Here is an 18,453-nt window from a genome sequence, read left to right as displayed (position 1 = left end):
AGCTCATGCCAATAGGCCAGGTGTTTCACAGCTTCAGGCTGCATTCACACGAACGTATATCGGCTCGGTTTTCACACCGAGCCGATATACGTCGTCCTCGTGTGCAGGGGGGGGAAGGCTGGAAGAGCCCAGGAGCAGGAACTGAGCTCCCGCCCCCTCTCTGCCTCCTCTCCACCCCTCTGCACTATTTGCAATGAAGAGAGGCGGGGCGGGGCTAATTCGTGGACCTTAGTCCTGCCCCTGTTCCGCCTCCTTTCATTGAAAATAGTGCAGAGGGGCGGAGAGGAGGCAGAGAGTGGGCGGGAGCCTCAGTTCCTGCTTCTGGCTCTTCCAGCCTCCCCCCTGCAGATGAGGAGGACGTATATCGGCTCGGCGTGAAAACCGAGCCGATATACGCTCTTGTGAACGCACCCTCAAAGTAAAGAACAACTAATTGCTAGAGGGTCTGCCTGCAGTGTCTTGGAGAAACAAGATTCCTTTCACAAGCTTCCCTCGACATTTGGAAACCGTGTTCACTTCAGCTACAACTATGCAAAAACAAATCAATAAAACTTTGAAGTGATGAAAGTATTACTAGTCTTAAAGTAAGCAAAATAAAGAAGCCAAAGACTAATGCCGCCTTCACGTCTTTATAATCATATGTGATCAGCAATTTACAGACTCTAATACAGAGCTGATGGAAATCTATGGAATCTTTTACATGGACATGTTTAAATAATACAGCATGCGCTACATTGGTCTGCTTTCGATGAAAACATACGTCCCGTATAGTCCCGGGATAGTGATTACAATACGGATGCATCAGGATTTGTGCTCATTGCTATTATTTTCTAAAAGATCCACATTTGTCTAGTAAAAAAATAGAACCAATGAGATCAAATACTGATGGAATACAGATCAGGATTATGGAAGATTCCAACACGCTTGTGTGACACGGGCCCTACCAGCCCCTCTCACTGCAATTTCAAATAACTAATCTGAAAGAAACGACTACTAAACAGCACTGAAGCCTTTGATGGTCCGCAGCCATTTGTGACATCTGTATACAGACTGACCGCAGCTTGTACACTTGTACGGCGGTTAGCATGCCGGATGTGGTGCTGGAGCTGTGGGGGGCTGGACCGGGGGGGGGGGGGGATTATAGGCCTTTTTAGTATTTTTTACCACACTGCTGTTTTAAAAAAATATACATCTTTGAAACCTTTTTTGACAGCACCAGATTATTTGTGGCACAGTGAAGAGTATTGAATTATTGAAATACCTACTGTAGTAATAATTGCCACCTACGTGGTGCTTTTCATTCTGAGCCACTTTCAGTCTGTATTCTGCAACATTAGCACAAGCCCAAAACCCAAGCTTCCCCCTTAGATGTAGTGGTCAGCATTGACCGTGGCATCAAAGGAGTTAGCAACCATGACTGCAGCTAACTCAGATTGCAACCGTGGCCAGCGGCTGTCAAGTTATTGAAAGAGCTGAGACCCACTGGGTATGGCGCAGGCTCGCCAGGAAGGGGCTCTTCTAGCTCAGTAATCCCCCACCAGCGGTTTAAGAGCCACGTGTTGTTCATGACCCATTGCAGTGTGGCTAGCCATAGGATTTCTCAGTTATGCATTGGCAACTGGTATCATTACTATCGTTTCCCGAGCATTGAATAGTGCCAATTTGAATGGTTTATTAGAACTGCCAAATTTACAGTGAAATATGTATCAGCAAACATTTGCCAAGTTGGGATTCCTTCTTTCTCCACAGTTAATAGGCCTCTTTCATTCTTCAGTTCAGTTTGGCTCCCAACCATCTCTCAACGTTGAATGTGGCTCTCAAGATACAAAAGCTGATAGGAGTCATTATGGGACATGCTTGGAGTCCGATTCTTGGCACTGGAAGGATTAAGCAATGAACAATGTCAAGTGAAATCAGTGGTGGTCAATAGAAGGAGGTCCTGCTCATCTACTACTGCCGTAAGTCCTGATAGGGTGACGGGCCAAAAAAGTCAACCTTCAAGCCAAACTTTCTTGTTTTGGTCTTTTGTAGGGATTGATACAATTATTTATCAACAATGAAATGTAGACATTTAATCCCAATGACAGAGGATGGTAGCGGCTGTAGATGTGTATGCACGGTCTCTTGCATGTTGTCCATGAAACACGTTAATCTCCAGACATTAATGGTGAGGATTCCCAAAATCAACGGATATTGCCAGGGTTACCTGGAGAGGAACACTTTGAAACAGTACAGGGAAAGGACGCTGGTATGTTGTTACACGCAGTATCCTTGTCCTGGTCACATAATCAGAACAATAGAAAGGGAACTAATCAGCTATGGAGTACAGACACAAAATATGACCAAAGGGACTCTGTGACCATCCTTTCACCGCCCTCTCTGAGAGCAGCACAGGGTAGTGACAGTCGCGCTGATTACAGTGGTATGTCTCCTGTGTGGATCTGTGCAGTAGCTTCTGAGAAACTTGCATTTTATTAGTAGCAGCCAGACAGAGGACTACAAGAAGTAGTCCTCAATATTCAGTAGCTGCAGCTAGCCCTGCCATGTCACCACTCTAGCTGCAGTTCATGAATAGTCAGGACTACTTCCAGTAGTATTCTAGGTGTGGTTGAATAGATACATACAGCAGACATATCACTGTAACCAGCATGACTGCTCTCAGAGAGGGCTATGAAAACATTGTGGCAGATTCCTTTTAAAGAATTTATTAAAGGGGTTTTCCTGGAAAACTATCAATGACCTATCCTTAATAGTTAATTGCCAGGGACCCGCCACTTGGGATTCCCGGCGATGAGCTGATCCAGCAGGCCAGATGTGTGTCCTAGGGGACGGGAGCAAGAAGTGCCCAAGCTGGCTTCACACCCATTTAAATCAATGAGAGCTGAAGCCGGCTATTACACTTCCACCTCCGACACCGCGACAGACGTAAAGTGTAATGGCTACTTCAGCTCCTCTTGATCTCAATGAGAGTGAAGCCAGCTTGGGCACGTCTGCTCCCGTCCTCCATGACAGCGTCCAGCCCCGCTGCACTGACCGCCGGCCGGGCAATCAGCCCATCGTCAGGGATCCTCAGAATAGGTCATCAATAGTTTTTGCCCTTTAAACCCCTTTAATAAAAATGACTAATACAGCGCAATACTTCATGGTGCTGATCTCAGCAGTAGAATTAGGGGGTTGTACAGTCAACATCCAAGAAAATTAGAAAAATACAATGCCCCCCCCCCCCTTCTTTGTGCCCCCAATTGTAGCAAAAAATATACCAAGTTGCGTTGGTCGTGCTCGCTATTCACTAATCCTCCGAGACCCGCAGCACGACACGACGCTCCACTGTTACTTGTACTTCTTTAATCCAATGAATCAATAAAATAATGGGCATCGGTGCCCGCCAAACTCTGAGCGCCAGTTCCATTATTAATAAATATAGATAATCCTTGTAAGGAAAGTCATTCTAGCTGCGCCCAAGTCCTAAGGCACTTGTCTTCTACGCTATAGAAGATGCCAGGGCTGGCCCGCTGGGCACTGAAGGTGCCCCATGGACTGCTGAGAACAGCCGCCATCAATAAGGCACATGAAATAATAGCCCAGAGACATCAGCGCCCCCTGCTGGCAGTGGACGGATCACAAACCCGATCGGTCACCATGTGTTGAGATGTGGCAGCGCCTGCAGTTTATCCCGGAGGCTGCCCCCTTGCCCTGTGGCCAGCTCTATGCCCTGCAGCCACTCGGTGCACTTCCTGACCAGCCCGTCGTGGCCGTCCCTGGACCAGCGCTCGTCCTCGTACTCCATGTCATCGTAGCGATGCTGATCGTTCAGCAGCGAGATCTTCAATAGCTGGCGGACATCGGGCGGCGATCTCTGCACGGAGCTCCGCGGACATCTCCCACCGCTGCTGGCGAAGACCCTCCTGGCGCCGGCACTGCGCTGCCTCTCCAGGCTCCTCTTCTGTATGACGAGCACGGCTTCGGGGGTGAGGCGCAGGCTGAGGGGCGCCTCCTGCCTAGGGGCTGCCGCTTCCTGCGGCGGCGCTCTGCTGCCCCGGTGCTCTCCGGGCTGCTCTCTCCTGGCTGATGGCCGCGGATGGATTACACTCTCATAGGAGCGAGTCACCTCCCGGGGCACCTGCTGCAGGAAGCGCCGCACTGGGTGCACGGGCTCCCCGCGCTGCCCCGTATTCGCCCTGTGCCGCCTGAGGGTCGCCGATGGCCAGGAGTTGGCCAGGTCCTGCTGGTCCATGGCAGGCTGATGAGAAGAAGCCCTTCTCTCTACAGGTCTGCCGAGCTGAGGCCGGTGATGCGGCGGGATGGGAGGAAGAGACATGCTCGGGGAGCAGCTCGCCGGGTGATGGATGAGTAATAAGTGCCTACTAGGACCGGAACCGCAGCTGACTCAGCGCCCAACAGGTCGAGCAGGTCCGGCCTCCCGCCGTGTCCTGGCTCCGCCCACAGGTCTCCATGGAGACGGCAGCTCGTAGTGATGGAGCGCACTGTCCTGAGTGACTGACATGAGAGCAGCCCTCAGCTGCCGCCTCTGCTCTATGCTGGAGGGCAGAGCACGCCACCCCCTTGTACCCTGTGAGGCCCATGTGAAGACCCTCCCCAATAAAAGTTCAATCTGGACCTGCCGCTCTGTAACTGAGGCCAGGCTCAGAAACACTCTTTTCTCCTTAGGGAGAGCAACTATATACTATAAATAAGTGAGGAGACTCAAATGGCCACGCACGCTCCTCTGGGTAATATGCAAATAAGGGAGATGGAATAAATCCTCCACAGTGCCACCTACTGAAAGGCAGCATTCCTTCGAGGAATGCTGCCTTTCAGTAGGTGGCACTGTGGAGGATTTATTCCATCTCCCTTATGAGGCCAGGCTCACACGGCTCTGTTTACGCACATGTCGCCGGCTCTGGACACCCGTGTGATACGAGATAACTCGCAGGCAATCAATTACAGCAGTTCCCCTCACATTAGCATGTCGGAAATGCGTAATACGCAAGCACAGAGCAGAACGCAGAATGTTCTATTTTGCCGTGTATTAATGTAAGACAGAGCCCCTGGTTCTCTATTGTCACGTATATTCACAAGCAGGAGAACGCGTCTTCGTTAAGCGACATTAAGGGAAATCTAAACAATAAACAGGTGTACTGCGGATGACCGCCTGCGTGAGCATACACAGGGTCATGGCTGGGGTCACAGCTGTAAAATACTGCCGGAGCCACACAGTGTTTAACACTTACAGCCATGTGACTCTGGCCTAAGGCTGTGCTCACACAGGGATGATTTCCAGCAGAATATCCGCAGTGACATTCCATTGCAGATCGGCCGCAGAATGCCTGCCTCTAAATCCGCACCATTTGGTGCAGGTTTCATCTCTAATTCCCGTGCGGCATTCACCTCCTCATTGATAGAGGGTGAATTCCGCAGTGGAGACGTTAATATAATTGACATGTCGTGGATTTAAATTCCGCACCGCAAGTCGCTCTACGCACGGGTTTTGTGCGGGTTATTTCCGCAGCATGTGGATGAGATTTTCAAATTCTTAGCCACTTTGCTGCCACTGTAAATGCAGCGGAATTTCCGCACTGAGCATCCGCATGGCAAGTCCGCCCCGTGTGAACCCAGCCTAAGGGTGCATTCACACGAACGTATATCGGCTCGGTTTTCACGCCGAGCCAATATACGTTGTCTCTCTCTGCAGAGGGGGGAGGCTGGAAGAGCCAGAAGCAAGAACTGAGCTCCTGCCCCCTCTCTGCCTCCTCTCCACCCCTCTGCATTACTTGCAATGGGGAGAGATGGGGGCGGGGCTATTTTGCCCCACTTAGCCCCGCCTCCTCTCATTGCAAATAGTGCAGAGGGGTGGAGAGGAGGCAGAGAGGGGGCGGGAGCTCAGTTCCTGCTCCAGGCTCTTCCACCCCCCCTCCCCCCGCAGATGAGGACAACGTATATCGGCTCGGCATGAAAACCGAGCCGATATACGTTCGTGTGAATGCAGCCTCAAGGTGCTTTTAGATGGAATGATTATCTTTCAAATTAGTAAAAGTGAACGCTAAACTTTCTGTCTAAATGCAAGCCAACGACCGGACTAACAATCATTTGTCATTTGTCGTTCAGGCATAAGAATCATCGTTGGCTAGTTCACTAATTGTTCGTTTTAAACAGGGCTCATTCACATTTGCTGAATGAGAAAGACTGAACAACTGACCTAGTTCTCATTTGTATGAGCCAGCAATGTATCTGCCTATATAAACAGGCTGCACAAGAGCCAATGATGATGGAACTTGCTCATTTAAAGGATTAATTAGCTGCCATAAAGGCCCCTTAATCAGGCTGGCATCTCCTACACCCCCAGGCAGTCCAAGGACACTTTTACATGGGACGGCTGCCAGACGCAGGAGTGCCCGAGACATCCCAGTGATTATCGCTCTTGTGCTTTCACACAGCAGTGAGGATCCCTCAGTGAATGAAGACTGAGCGGCTGGAGAGCGTTCGATCACCCGCCTCCATTCACAGTAAACAGGCCGTTGTTTATAGATGAATGACTGCCTGTTTCCACGGGCCGATCGGCGTCTGTTGTTCAAATTGTGCATAACAAACAAATTATTATTCAGATCATGCAGACATTTACACAGAACGATTATTGTTCAGATTTCTGCGATCCAGCGAGTATCTGAACAATCTTAGGGCTCATTCACACGGGTGTCAGAATTGCGCAGAAGTTAGCCAAGCAAAATAATTGTGGCTAACTACGCTAAAAGTCACGTGAATTAACTATTTCTCACTATCAAGTCCTGAGCTTAATTAGTGGTGAAATTGCCCATGCACACGATCGGGAGCTGCATGTTGCAGAAAAAAAGTGCTGCTGCTCCGCCCTTTGCGATAAATAAGTGGGTTTTAGGTTGTAGCTTGTGCATTCGGTCACTAAAAGCTTCGCCATCACTGCTCTAAGATGTTGCATCCAAGAGGCAAGAAAATTGTGCTGGCCCCATTGAAAGAAATGGGATAGCATCACGGACTTCTGCCACAGCTGTGACAGAGGATTTCTTCATCCCCGCGGGGATGAAGGAATCCCCTGCCATAGGTGTCACAGCTGTGTCAGGGGAGAGCAATGTACTCCCTAGGTTTTCAATGGGGCTGGTGCTGCTGCCGCTGGCCCCATTAAAAAAAATGAGCGACATGCAGATTCTTCTTTGCGAAGCGAGGTTACAGTGAAAACATCGCTAATGAGAATGAAACCATTGAAAGTCATTGGTTTCCTTATCATGCATTTTTACTCACTCTCACATCGCAAGGGTATCGTATCGCCAGTGGGTGTTCACCCTTAGGGATGTTTCAGTCATGGTGACCTGTTAGCAGTTTTGGTTCAATGATTCACAATACTGGTGCCAACGATTTAAAGACATAGTGGAATGTACGTCTGCCTCCCATTGTAGCATGAATGGGAGTTTGAAATCTTGCAATGTTCCCTTCAGGATATTATAAAAATGGGCCAAGGTGCCCTGATGTATGGGGCAGAATTTACATATTACTTCCATGTGATTCATCTCTGCCTTAGCTGTAGGGGACATTATAGAAGCCCAGTAATGGAAGAGGTTTATATTGGCTATTAAAGAGGAAGTGGAGATTAATTTACCATGGATTAGGAAATCGTAGAGGGAAGTAATTTTGTTTGCCACCATATAAATTGAGTGGCGTCTAAACCAGGAGGGAATGCTGGGTTGTTTAACAATGAGGCGAGTAGGGAAGAGACCTCCCGTGGTGTCAGTTTGAAATGTATCTGCCCTCCATAACAGAATAGAGATAAAGAAGAAAGGCGCAGTGTTCCTAAAGTTAGAAGGAAGTGGGCATTTAGTCCAGAGTAAGGTAGGCCAATTGGGTGGAGAAATTGGAATGGCTTCAATCAAGGTCCATAGGAGCGGCTTAAAATCCTGCATAGATGGGGGAGATCTGGGCCAAGCAGGCTGCTTTATAGTATTTAAGGATGCAAGTAACAGAAAGACCTCCGAATTTCTTATGTAGGTACATAATGGATTTAGCTATTCGGGGGCGTTTGTAGGGCCGAGGCGGGGACAGGATGAGTCAAGTTCTGAATAGGTTTAGGAGTTTTGGTAGTAACTTTATACTATGGATTTGGCCTATCCAGGAAAGATACTGGCTATCCCATCTAACTAGCTCAATTGGCGGAAGAGCGGTTCGTAATTCCTTTTATAGTTTCATTGATAATTGTAAATTTAATTCAGAGATAGGGAAGGTAATGGGGAAAGGTCTTAAATTGGAAATTTCGTTAAATAAGCTTGTGTGTATGGGAGGGAGTATGGCAGAAGAGGATTTCAGATTTTCTTTTTAACGATTACATTTTTATTGGAATTTGCATAAAATCATCATCACAGGTTACATCACTTGCATTTTATAATGCATAGAATATTACAAAATACTGTCAACAGCTGGGTTCAGCTAGGTTAGGAGTCGCAAAACCAGATTAGAATTACCAATATTTCCATTCTTCACCTTTTTTATTGTTATTATCATTATCACATTAATATCTCTTAGGATATAGATTGAACAAAGAAAACAATTTGAAAGGGAATAACCAGGGGAGGAGAGGGGGAGGGCAGAAGACACATGTTTGAGGAAGGTGGGTAATCCATGGGTGCCACATATTTCAGAATTTTCAAGCCTGAAACGCGCTGAATTTTTCCCGTTATGCTAATAGAATAGGTAGGGATGTCAGTGGTCTAGTTAACAGTAGGAGTAGGTCGTCCGCGAATAGGCTAAGTTTGTTATCTATATTTTCAACAGTAACTCCATATATTAGGATTTTCTCGAATGGCAACGGCCAGAGGCTCCATAGTGAGCGCAAATAAAGCTGGAGAGACTGGGCACCCTCTGTGGATATGGACCGGGGAGGGGTGAGTTGATGGGATTTTGAGAAAAGCAGAGTGGTTGGAATAAAGGGCTGATAGTATATTAAGGAAAGGACCCTCAAAGCCTAATTTGTGGAGAGTGTCTCCAATTTTATACAGGCACACGTCTTGTGCCATACAAGATCCCCAAATACGCTGTTAACTTTATAGAAGAAACACTGTACAATCCATTGTGGGGAATTATGTAGCACATAAAGTAACTGTGGCATCCAGACCATCCTAATTTAATTTGTTCTAGGAAGTTTACACCACACATCTAACTGCTGTTAAATTTAAAGTGGGTTAAGATTTAACTTTCTAAAATCTGTACAATTATGTGATATATTGACTCGCAGATACTTGAAGCTTGATGTACAGACTAGTGTGGTTTGTGTTAAAAAAAATACGTAGGGTCAGGTTAGTCTACTGGCAGTAATCTGGTTTTGTCCCAATTAATTCGGAGACCAAAATGGCAACCATATTTGTCAATCGCAAATATAGTAGTTCTCAACTATGTCCCCACATCACCCAAAAATAGCAACAATAGATATTATTCTGCACATAGTGCAATTTTTTCTTCTATATTGCCGCGTTTATATCCCACTAGACCCGGAGGTAATCTTATTTTACTTGCTAAGGTTTCAATCACTATCACAAATAGCATAGGAGAGGGGGCATCCCTGGCACATTCTTCTGTACAACTCCCATTCACACAGGCTTTAAAGTCAGCATAGAAGAGCTGTACCCATTTTAGAGATGTGGAGCCAAATCTTACTTTATATATTACTTCCCATAAAAAAGGTCATTCCATACTATCAGATGCTTTAACAGCATCTAGCGAGCATATTATTCGCTCCCCCCTATTATCCATCGGTAACTGCAGGTTAAGGTAGAGTCTTCGCATGGTATACATCCACCCTGATCTGAGTGAATAAGGGTCAAAGTTATCAAAAAAAAAAAAAAGATCATTTGCTCATATTTTTGCTTTAATTTTGATGTCAGCACTCCATAAAGTCTGTAAAAATCAATTACTAAAGGATCTTTACGATTAAGTAAAATAGTTATTGCTTCCCTCTTAGATGGAAATAAGTCACATTTATGTTCAGCTTCATAAAATACTTCAAGTAGTCACAGCAATGGAATGTTTTTCTAGTCCCTGGCTTAATGCAAAATTATGTTGTGGTCCTTAAAATGTAGGAGTTTGATCAGGAAGGACTGTGGAGGAGCCTCTGGTGGTGGCGGGGACGATGAGATGCCGCGAGCTTGCCCCACAGCCAATATTGGTATTAACACTTTGCAATCCAATTTTGGCTTCATGGTTTTCTAGGGGGTTTTCTCTTTCTGCCATTATACAATAGTGCCATCTGCTGGCTAAAGTCAGTACTGCAGTATGGGACATGTTGGAGAGGCCCCCCGACAACAGAGCGGCCAGTAATCTACAGTAAGAATACCCTGCCAGACGTCTTCCAACATCTGAGCTGTACAGGCTTCAATCAGAATGTCTTTAAATGTCAGATGGTGGATTGGAAAGGATTAAGGGAGTCTCTGCGAAACAGGGTGTTCAACCAAGACTCAAAATAATCCGAGGGGTCCTTACAGTCTACTTTATCAGGGAGGTGAACTACGCGGACATTATTGCATTGCAATTGGTTTTCCAAATCATCTATTTTATTCAACATATTATCAACAGTCTGATGATACCTATTGCGTATTATGTTTTAGCAGTATTATCTGATCCTCCACCTCACTCACCCTTTCCTATACTGCGGTTATGCACCTAAATATCTTTTGCATATCATGCCTAATATGCCTCATAGTCTTCTGTATTAAACCCACTTACATATGTGGTGTACTTAGAGCAGTATTGTATTAATTGCTCCTACTAGGTCTCTTAGCATAGGCTCAGTTTGCAAGGTTGGACTGGTCTCCTCTGGTGCTCTACATGCTGTGAAGCAGGCTGGCTCATTACTCCCCTCCAATCTCGCCATCAGACTCAGCGTTAGGCCACTTTCACACGGGCGACAAAAATCACACAACTTTCTCTACACAAATGTCATGTATGTAAAGCCTATGCTTTCCAATGGGTTCCTTCACATTTAATGTTTTCTCTGATGCTATGTTGCGAGAAAAAAAAAAATCACGTCATGTGAATATTTAAGCGATCCGCGGGTTTTTTTTTTGTAACCCAGGTTTTCCTACGGAGCCTCCTTATTTATCTCATCTCACGAACTAGCAATTTTCGTGCGATGCGATACATTTTCCTACCCCTAAAATAAGTCCTATCTCTATTCCCAGAAAAAAAAAAAAAAAAGGATTACGTACCTAGCCAATCAATGCAGTGGCCCAGCCAATTCATAAATCATGCCTTCACAACGTAATTGGTTCTTCAAACTCTGCTCATCCAATCGATGCAGAGCTGGATGAACCAATCACAGCCCTTGCATCGGTTCATTCTGCACTACTCAGCCAATCAATGCCGAGCTCAATGAACCAATCAGAGCCATTGAATCACGCAACCAGGAAGTGATCTTCTGTGGGCGAACGAGGACAGCAGGATGCATGGCAGACCTACAGAACCTGCTAGGTAAATATTCATTTTTTATTTTTTTTTGGAGTGCAGCTAGGGATTAACCTTCTCGCAATATCACGAGTTTATTGCAGGCAGCAGCAATGCTATGCACTATTTTCTACAGGAAAACGCATCACTGTCACTACAAAATCACAGGGACAAAGCTGCAGTATCGCTGTTGCCCGTGTGAAAAAGGCCTTAGATTGGTTTGTTTAAGGCACAGGTGCTGAATCCAGCCCGCCACCTCATTTTCTGTGTCCCGCCGGTTGTGCAGCAAGTTACCTCACCCTCTGTGCTGTTGTCAGTAGGCGATCTTCTATGGGCTTGTTCTGTCTCAGTAGAGCACACAGTAATAGAGGAGTGCCGATAACATACTGACAACGGCCGCAGAAGAGGGAAGAAGACTGCAGAGAACATGATCTCTAGTGCATGGAGAGCGACACTCAGGAGGAGCAGCTGCAGGAGGTGAGCCGGTCAGCGCTGAACTCCTCTCACTGGCCCTCCTTCTGTTAATGGCAGCAGGTTTGCGGAGACATCAGGAACACAAGTATGCAGGAGGGCTCCAAGGAGGACTGACAGCAGCTGGTATACCTGCCCGTGGGACCATATTGGATGCAGGTAAGTATAAAAATGCAGAAGTGTCCTTGTGTGACTATGTATGTATAGATAGATAGATAGATGTCTGTGTGTGTCTGTACGTATATACACATAATAGTGTGCGTCCATGCTGTGTGTGCAGAATAGTGTGTGTGCAGAATAGTGTGTGTGCGTGCGTGCGTGCGTGTAAAATAAAAAGTGTGCGTCACTGGCGACTAAGGGGGGCCTCATTACCAATCGGGCCACTATGGGATTCACTTTTACTTTACTGCCTTACAATTAGAAACGGCCCTTTGAAGGCAACCATAATGCTGATGTGGCCCTCGGTGAAAATGACACCCCTGGTTTAAGGTCTCTGTGGTCCTCCTGTATATTGCCCTGCTCTGTCTGGGGGGCCATTCTTGCAAACGTGGCAAGCTTTGCAGCGGAGTCTCTGCTCCAGTGAACTTTAGGCACGTGTTCCACTGCTCTCTGGCGCCATCTTAGATCTCCCGGCCACAAGCTTCCTCCGCTCTGCCCTGGTCTTTGTGGTGTGTCATAGCACTACTGAGCTCCAGTAAAAGACTCTCCCTGTCTGCTACTCGTCCTGTAGCCTCTAAAGATTCACAGCTGCAAGATATCAGTCTCAGGATGGCAATACAGGAGGGATGTCACTGAGCAACTCTGCCACGATCTGTAATTGATAATTGCTGGGTGGCACCTAGACTTGCAAACTGAAGTGCAGGTGCCCATCACCTAACAAAGATGGAGTAATTTATTAACTTCTTACAAATTGTACTTGTCAAGGGATAGGACTCATTGGGCAGCAAGTGAACAATCAGTTCCTGAAGTTGATGCATTGAAAGCAGAGGAAATATGGATGGCGATGCAGTGGTTCACACAATTGTGTTGCAGTACTGGAGTCCTGGGTTCATATCCGACCAAAGGCAACATATGCATGGAGAATGTATGTTCTCCGCATGCTTCTGGAGGTTTCGTTACACACTTCAAAGACTAACATTTTATTGCTTTGAATATCACTGAAAGTATAAAGACTGTCCCTGTGCTGAACCAGATAATGGACTTCCCAGTATTGGCTGGTTTGGTTTGTTAACAGAAGCTTTGAAGAAAGTTTATCCTGTCTTATTCACCTCATTTTCAGTAACTATGGGGCAGGATACTACTTTAAGTAACTTGTACTGATCTTACAACTAGTCAACCAAGTCAGTGTGTCTCGAAAATTGCTGGTTTTTATGGGACGTTCATAGTATGGAAGCACAATCGGTGAACATGCAACTATCATGGTCACCTAAGGCCCATATGTGCCGTCTGCCCAGTCCCACGGGATAACTAATGTAGTGCAGAGTGTTGAGAGTTAATGCTGGTTACAATACAGAAGTTGTCAGAACACAGTGCATTACAACTTTCTGCACTGCTGGAGACATGAAGAGTGCTCATGCTAACCCATCACCACTACTGAAAGCACCTACAATTGACACGTGACCATCAAAACTAGATCATGGAGCAATGGAAGAAGGTGGTCTGGTCTGATCAATCACATTCTTTTACATTGTGTTGATGGCCAAGTGTGTGTGCGCGCATCACTTACCTGGGAAAGACATGACAGAATACACTATGGGAAGGAGGCAAGATGGTGAAGGTATTGTGATGCTCAGGGCAATGTTCTGAGGTGAAAGCTCTAGTTCTGCATTGTATGTGGAACTGGGATGTTTTCGTGCAGTTAATCTAATAACTCTTGATTTGAAAACACAAAGCAATGTAGCTTGGTGACTTTAGACAGTGTTAAGAGAAAAATGTAGCTACGGTAGGTGGCTAAAATGTTAAATTTCTAGCTGTGCATTGTTAAGGAAGAAAAAAAAAAATTAATGAATCAAAATGATAATCATTTAAAAAGGGACTGTCCAGAACTTTGTTATTGATGACGTACAAGAGTTATGCCTGCAGTTACCAACATGGGCTGTTGCAATGTGGACAGAGCTGTCAGTTCCTGCCACAATGACAGCTGGCCCCTTATGAGCCCCATGCTCTAGTGAAGAAATTAGTTAATCTATAGTGGAAGCAGAGGTGCCTTATCACCCATTCATTCTCCTACAATACAAACTCCCTAACTACTGTTAGTATTGTATACAGCTTGAAATATATTGTATCTCGTTTCATCCTTGTTTCATCCTTGCGGCACCATTTCGTTACCTCTTCATCAAAATTCTCAATTGCTTGGCTTAGTGAAATTGTCATCAATGTAAATTATTCAGTAGTCTTTGTAAAACACCCATAAAATAATTCTGAAGCCCACATTCGTAAAACAATACAGTGAACCCCCGTAAAAAAAAAAAAGGTATGAATTAATTGACAACTGGGTGGCACCATTCCATCCAGTTGCTAACAGTTATCGAATTGACAAAGTGTGCCGCTGTGCAGTTTCTTCTTACACTCCTAGAACGTGGGCACAACTCAGAGCAATGATCCTCCAGCTTTGTTATTTTAGAAGAGGTACAAGTATTTATTGAATCAACATCTCAGGAGAGCTGGCAGGCCGTGTGCAACACTAATGACACCCATCCGATTCACAAGAGTGCATGCTTACACAAGTTGTTTAATAGAAGAATTCATTCAGGCAACTTCTGGATTCATCTTCAACAGTTTTAAAAATCTTTAAATGCATGTATGACCATTTTTTTTACATTTATACCACTGATACAATTATGGTAGTTTGCCTTTCAAAAACAGATTTACACTGCTATTCTATACCAAAGTAGATTTTCTATAGCCACAAATATTTACAAACCTAGCATTTACAAAAATAAAAATGTTTGGGGGGAAAAAAAAAATCCTGAAATAAATGTGTTTTGTTCAATATCTTTTATAAGTGCACTTATTTCCGTTATTGCATAAATATGCATCATATATAAAAAAGTTAAAATACAAAACATTGTTGCCTTAAACAATAAATTTAGAAAGTCAGCACTGTTATTTACACAGCAAAAGAATCGTTTTGGATAGAAAATAAACTAAATTGATGCAAGTGTAACTTCCTGATTTCTGCAGCCATAATCATCTTCTTGACTTCTAATTCAAACATGAAGAGAAGCACTTTATCACAGCATCCCTGTTTTGAAAAAAAAAGTGCAATTGTGTAAATTAAAGAAAACCTTTTGGTAATGATAGCATAACATTTGTACTGTGTGGATAGCAAGATTTTTTGAACAAGGAGTAATAGAAGTTATGAGAGAGAGAGACACACAGAGACAGAGTCTTTTCCTTGTGTGTCCCAGGAGATCACCCATTTGCCCCCCTTAGGCTGCCCTTCTACAGCCGTGACAAAATATCGCGAGCGATATTCCGCCGCGGGGGTGGAGGGGGGAGCACTGTAAGATCTCCGCGATGAGCCTATCTAATATTCACACGAGTGGAGAATCGCTATGATTCTCCGCTTGTGGACATTGGGCTGTGCTTTCCATAGTTAACCTATGAAAAGCGTGTCATGCGAGCTCCGCAGGCGATTTTTCGCCGCAGATCTCGCTAGGATATCTCACCCATGTACAGGCAGCCTAACTCACAAACCCATACCAGTCCCCATCATCAGTCAGTGAAAATGTAAGATCCGGAATACCCGTGTTCTACATGATGTGCTTTGCATGAAGTTTTAATGGGGCTTTCCAGGAGTTCCATTTTTTTTCCCCAATGTCAGAGCTGTGGGAAAAACAAAGACACATGCTCTCCTGAATTAGCAGCTCCCAAGCTAGAAGCAGCAGGCTGGCTGTTATATGCCGTTTACTGTATATGTGACTGATCAGCCAATCACAAGCTTCAGTGGCCATGAAAGAATCACCGCTGAAGCCTGTGATTGGCTGAGCAGTCTCATACACAAACAGCAAATGACCGCCAGGCTGCTCCTTTCCAAGTTGCGAGTGGGGGGCACCAGCGCTAGAGGGGTGTTCCCAAAGTAGGTGAGTATGCCTTATTTCCAGAGCGTCATCCCGACGGCCCCATTACGTATGGAGGTTGCCCTCTGACCCAGGTAGGGACAGGAAGAGTTTAAAAGCACCTCCCTTTCCACCATGCTTCAGTGTCTTCCTGTCCCTACGGTGGGACAGAGGAGCAGCTCCAGACAAGCTGCGGAGAAGAAGGAAGAAAACTTACCGCACGCTGTGCGATCCCCCTGGAGGGGTAGAGGTCGGGGCCGCACACTCACGAGTCCCTGCCATCCCCGACCTGCGGCGCCGACGGAGCCGTAAGTCGCCTCAGCAGCGCTGGTCTCCCTCGCGCGGTCCGCATGTTCGGGTCGCCGCTGCCGCGATGGGATAGTTCCTCCTGGCAGGGGAACAGCAGCAGCGGCCTCCCTGGTCCTCGGCGCGCATAGCGGTGACGTCATCCGGCGTGGTGATGTCACGCGCTCAACGTAGGGGGGCGTGGCTACCGGCGAGAACCCGGAAATGGCGCCAAATTCGAAAATCCTCCCCATATAAGCAGGCTAAACTCCATGGAGGGTCCTGCTGACTGCCAGACAGTGTATGTGAGTATGTCTACCCGCGACAGCTCAGCACGTGAGGGAGAGACTGATACCCTACCAACTGTAAGTAGGCTATATGCCAAAAGGAATGCTCAAAATGATCACTTGTACAAGTTGGATGCATACATGTTCCCCTTTTTCTCTCCCCTCTCCCCCACTTTGCATGGGTAGATGGATAAGGAAGGTCCAAAGAAAATGGACCCGAGGTGGGGGTGGGGGTGGGGGTGGGGGGGGAATAGAAAAAAATGCGTCCTCTGCAGCAAAAGGCTCGAGGAGAGCTATAAAAAGCCCCTATGCGAGGAATGCATGGGGAAAATACTTGAAGAGAAAGCAGCGTTTAAATCTGATATCCGCTGCATGATCAGGGAAGAACTGCAGGCTTCCATGGCATCCCTTCCCCAGGCCCAGCCAGGTCCATCACGAGTCCCTAAAAGACCAAGGCAGACCGAATCGGTGAGCTCAATCTCCGGTGAATCACTGGAGCTCCCGTCCGAAGGAGAATTAGAGGACCCACCAGTTCCTATAGAAGATGAGAGAAAGTATTACTTCTCATCAAGCGACATTGCGCACCTCATCAAGGCGGTGAGGGAAACAATGCAAATAGAAGAGGATAACCCGCCTAGGACAATCCAAGATGAGATGTTTGGCGTCCTCCGGTCCAGGAGAAAGACGATGTTCCCGGTCAATCAAACCCTGCAACAAGTAATTGCAGACGAATGGCAGGAGCCGGAAAAAAGGATAGCGGTTTCAAAAGAAATCCGAAACCAGCTCGCGTTCGCTACCGAGGACGTCCGCCTGTACAGGGAGACCCCTAAGGTGGACATCCAAATTGCAAAGTTGGCCAAGAAGACCCTCCTGCCCTTTGAGGACACTTCCCAGCTATCCGATCCGATGGATTAAAAAAAAACCAAAAAAACCCCCAAAAAAACACCACAGATTAATGAAGAAAGCCTGGGAGGCAATATCCCTCACCATTGAGGCTAACATAGCCTCAACTTCTGTGGCTAGATCCATGGTGCTCTGGTTAAACAGGCTAGAAGCCTCCATCAAGGATCGGGCCCCCAGAGAGGAGTTAGCCAGCTGTCTCCCCCTCCTAAAAATGGCTACCGCCTTCCTGGCCGACGCATCAGCGGAGACGGTGAGATACGGTGCAAAAACCGGAGTCCTCAGCAATTCAGCGAGAAGGGCATTGTGGCTGAAGACATGGGCCGCAGATATAACATCAAAAAACAAACTCTGCGCCATCCCCTTTCAAGGGGAATACATGTTTGGGCCCGTCCTGGACAAAATCCTGGAGAAAGTCGGCGACAAGAGTAAGACCCTGCCCAACAGACAACCTTTCAGGAAACCATCCTTTCCGAGGAGGGCACGCCAGCCACCTCCCAAAGTTAAAGGGAAAGGGAAGACTGGAAGATGGTCGTACCCCAAGGGAGGTCGGGGTAAGGAAGCTCAACCCTCCCCTGAACAAACAGGGGGTAGATTAGCGGGCTATCTAAGCCAGTGGCAGGGGATAACATCTAACCCCTGGGTACTCCGAATAATCGAAGCAGGGTACCAAATTGAGTTCCACTCTCTACCCCCTAGGAGATTCCTCATAACCTCCCCTGAGTCCCTACAGGAACAAGGGAACCTCATAAAAGGTGTACAGGAACTCAAGGACCTAGGGGTCATTACACAAGTCCCTGATCACGAAAGGGGTGAGGGATTCTATTTCCCCCTATTTCTAATTAAAAAACCAAACGGTTCCATTAGGACTATCTTTAACCTTAAAGCCCTAAATAAATTTATTTCGTACAAAAAATTCAAGATGGAAACTCAAGTAAGATCTATTGTCTCACTAATAGACCGGGATAGTACAATGTGCACCATAGATCTCAAAGATG

At 46.3% G+C, this 18,453-nt stretch overlaps 2 protein-coding genes across 3 annotated transcripts in view; both read right to left on the bottom strand.

The window, feature by feature from the left end:
• Positions 1–346: 346 nt before the first annotated feature.
• On the bottom strand, positions 347–4,413 carry PRR18 (proline rich 18). The gene has a single exon (XM_066605411.1). The coding sequence runs from the start codon at positions 4,316–4,318 to the stop codon at positions 3,635–3,637; it is 684 nt and encodes a 227-aa protein (XP_066461508.1). The 5' UTR covers positions 4,319–4,413; the 3' UTR covers positions 347–3,634.
• A 10,220-nt stretch (positions 4,414–14,633) lies between these two features.
• Positions 14,634–18,453, bottom strand: part of SFT2D1 (SFT2 domain containing 1) — a 62,172-nt gene continuing 58,352 nt past the window's right edge. For both annotated transcript variants that reach the window (XM_066605418.1, XM_066605419.1), the window contains exon 8: positions 14,634–15,166. In XM_066605418.1, coding sequence (XP_066461515.1) covers positions 15,127–15,166 — 40 coding nt within the window. In that variant the 3' untranslated portion in view covers positions 14,634–15,126. The remainder of the gene's footprint in view (positions 15,167–18,453) is intronic.

This window comes from Eleutherodactylus coqui, chromosome 1 (assembly GCF_035609145.1).
Source record: "Eleutherodactylus coqui strain aEleCoq1 chromosome 1, aEleCoq1.hap1, whole genome shotgun sequence".
Lineage (NCBI taxonomy): Eukaryota > Metazoa > Chordata > Amphibia > Anura > Eleutherodactylidae > Eleutherodactylus > Eleutherodactylus coqui.
This window is presented reverse-complemented; position numbering and strand designations above follow the sequence as displayed.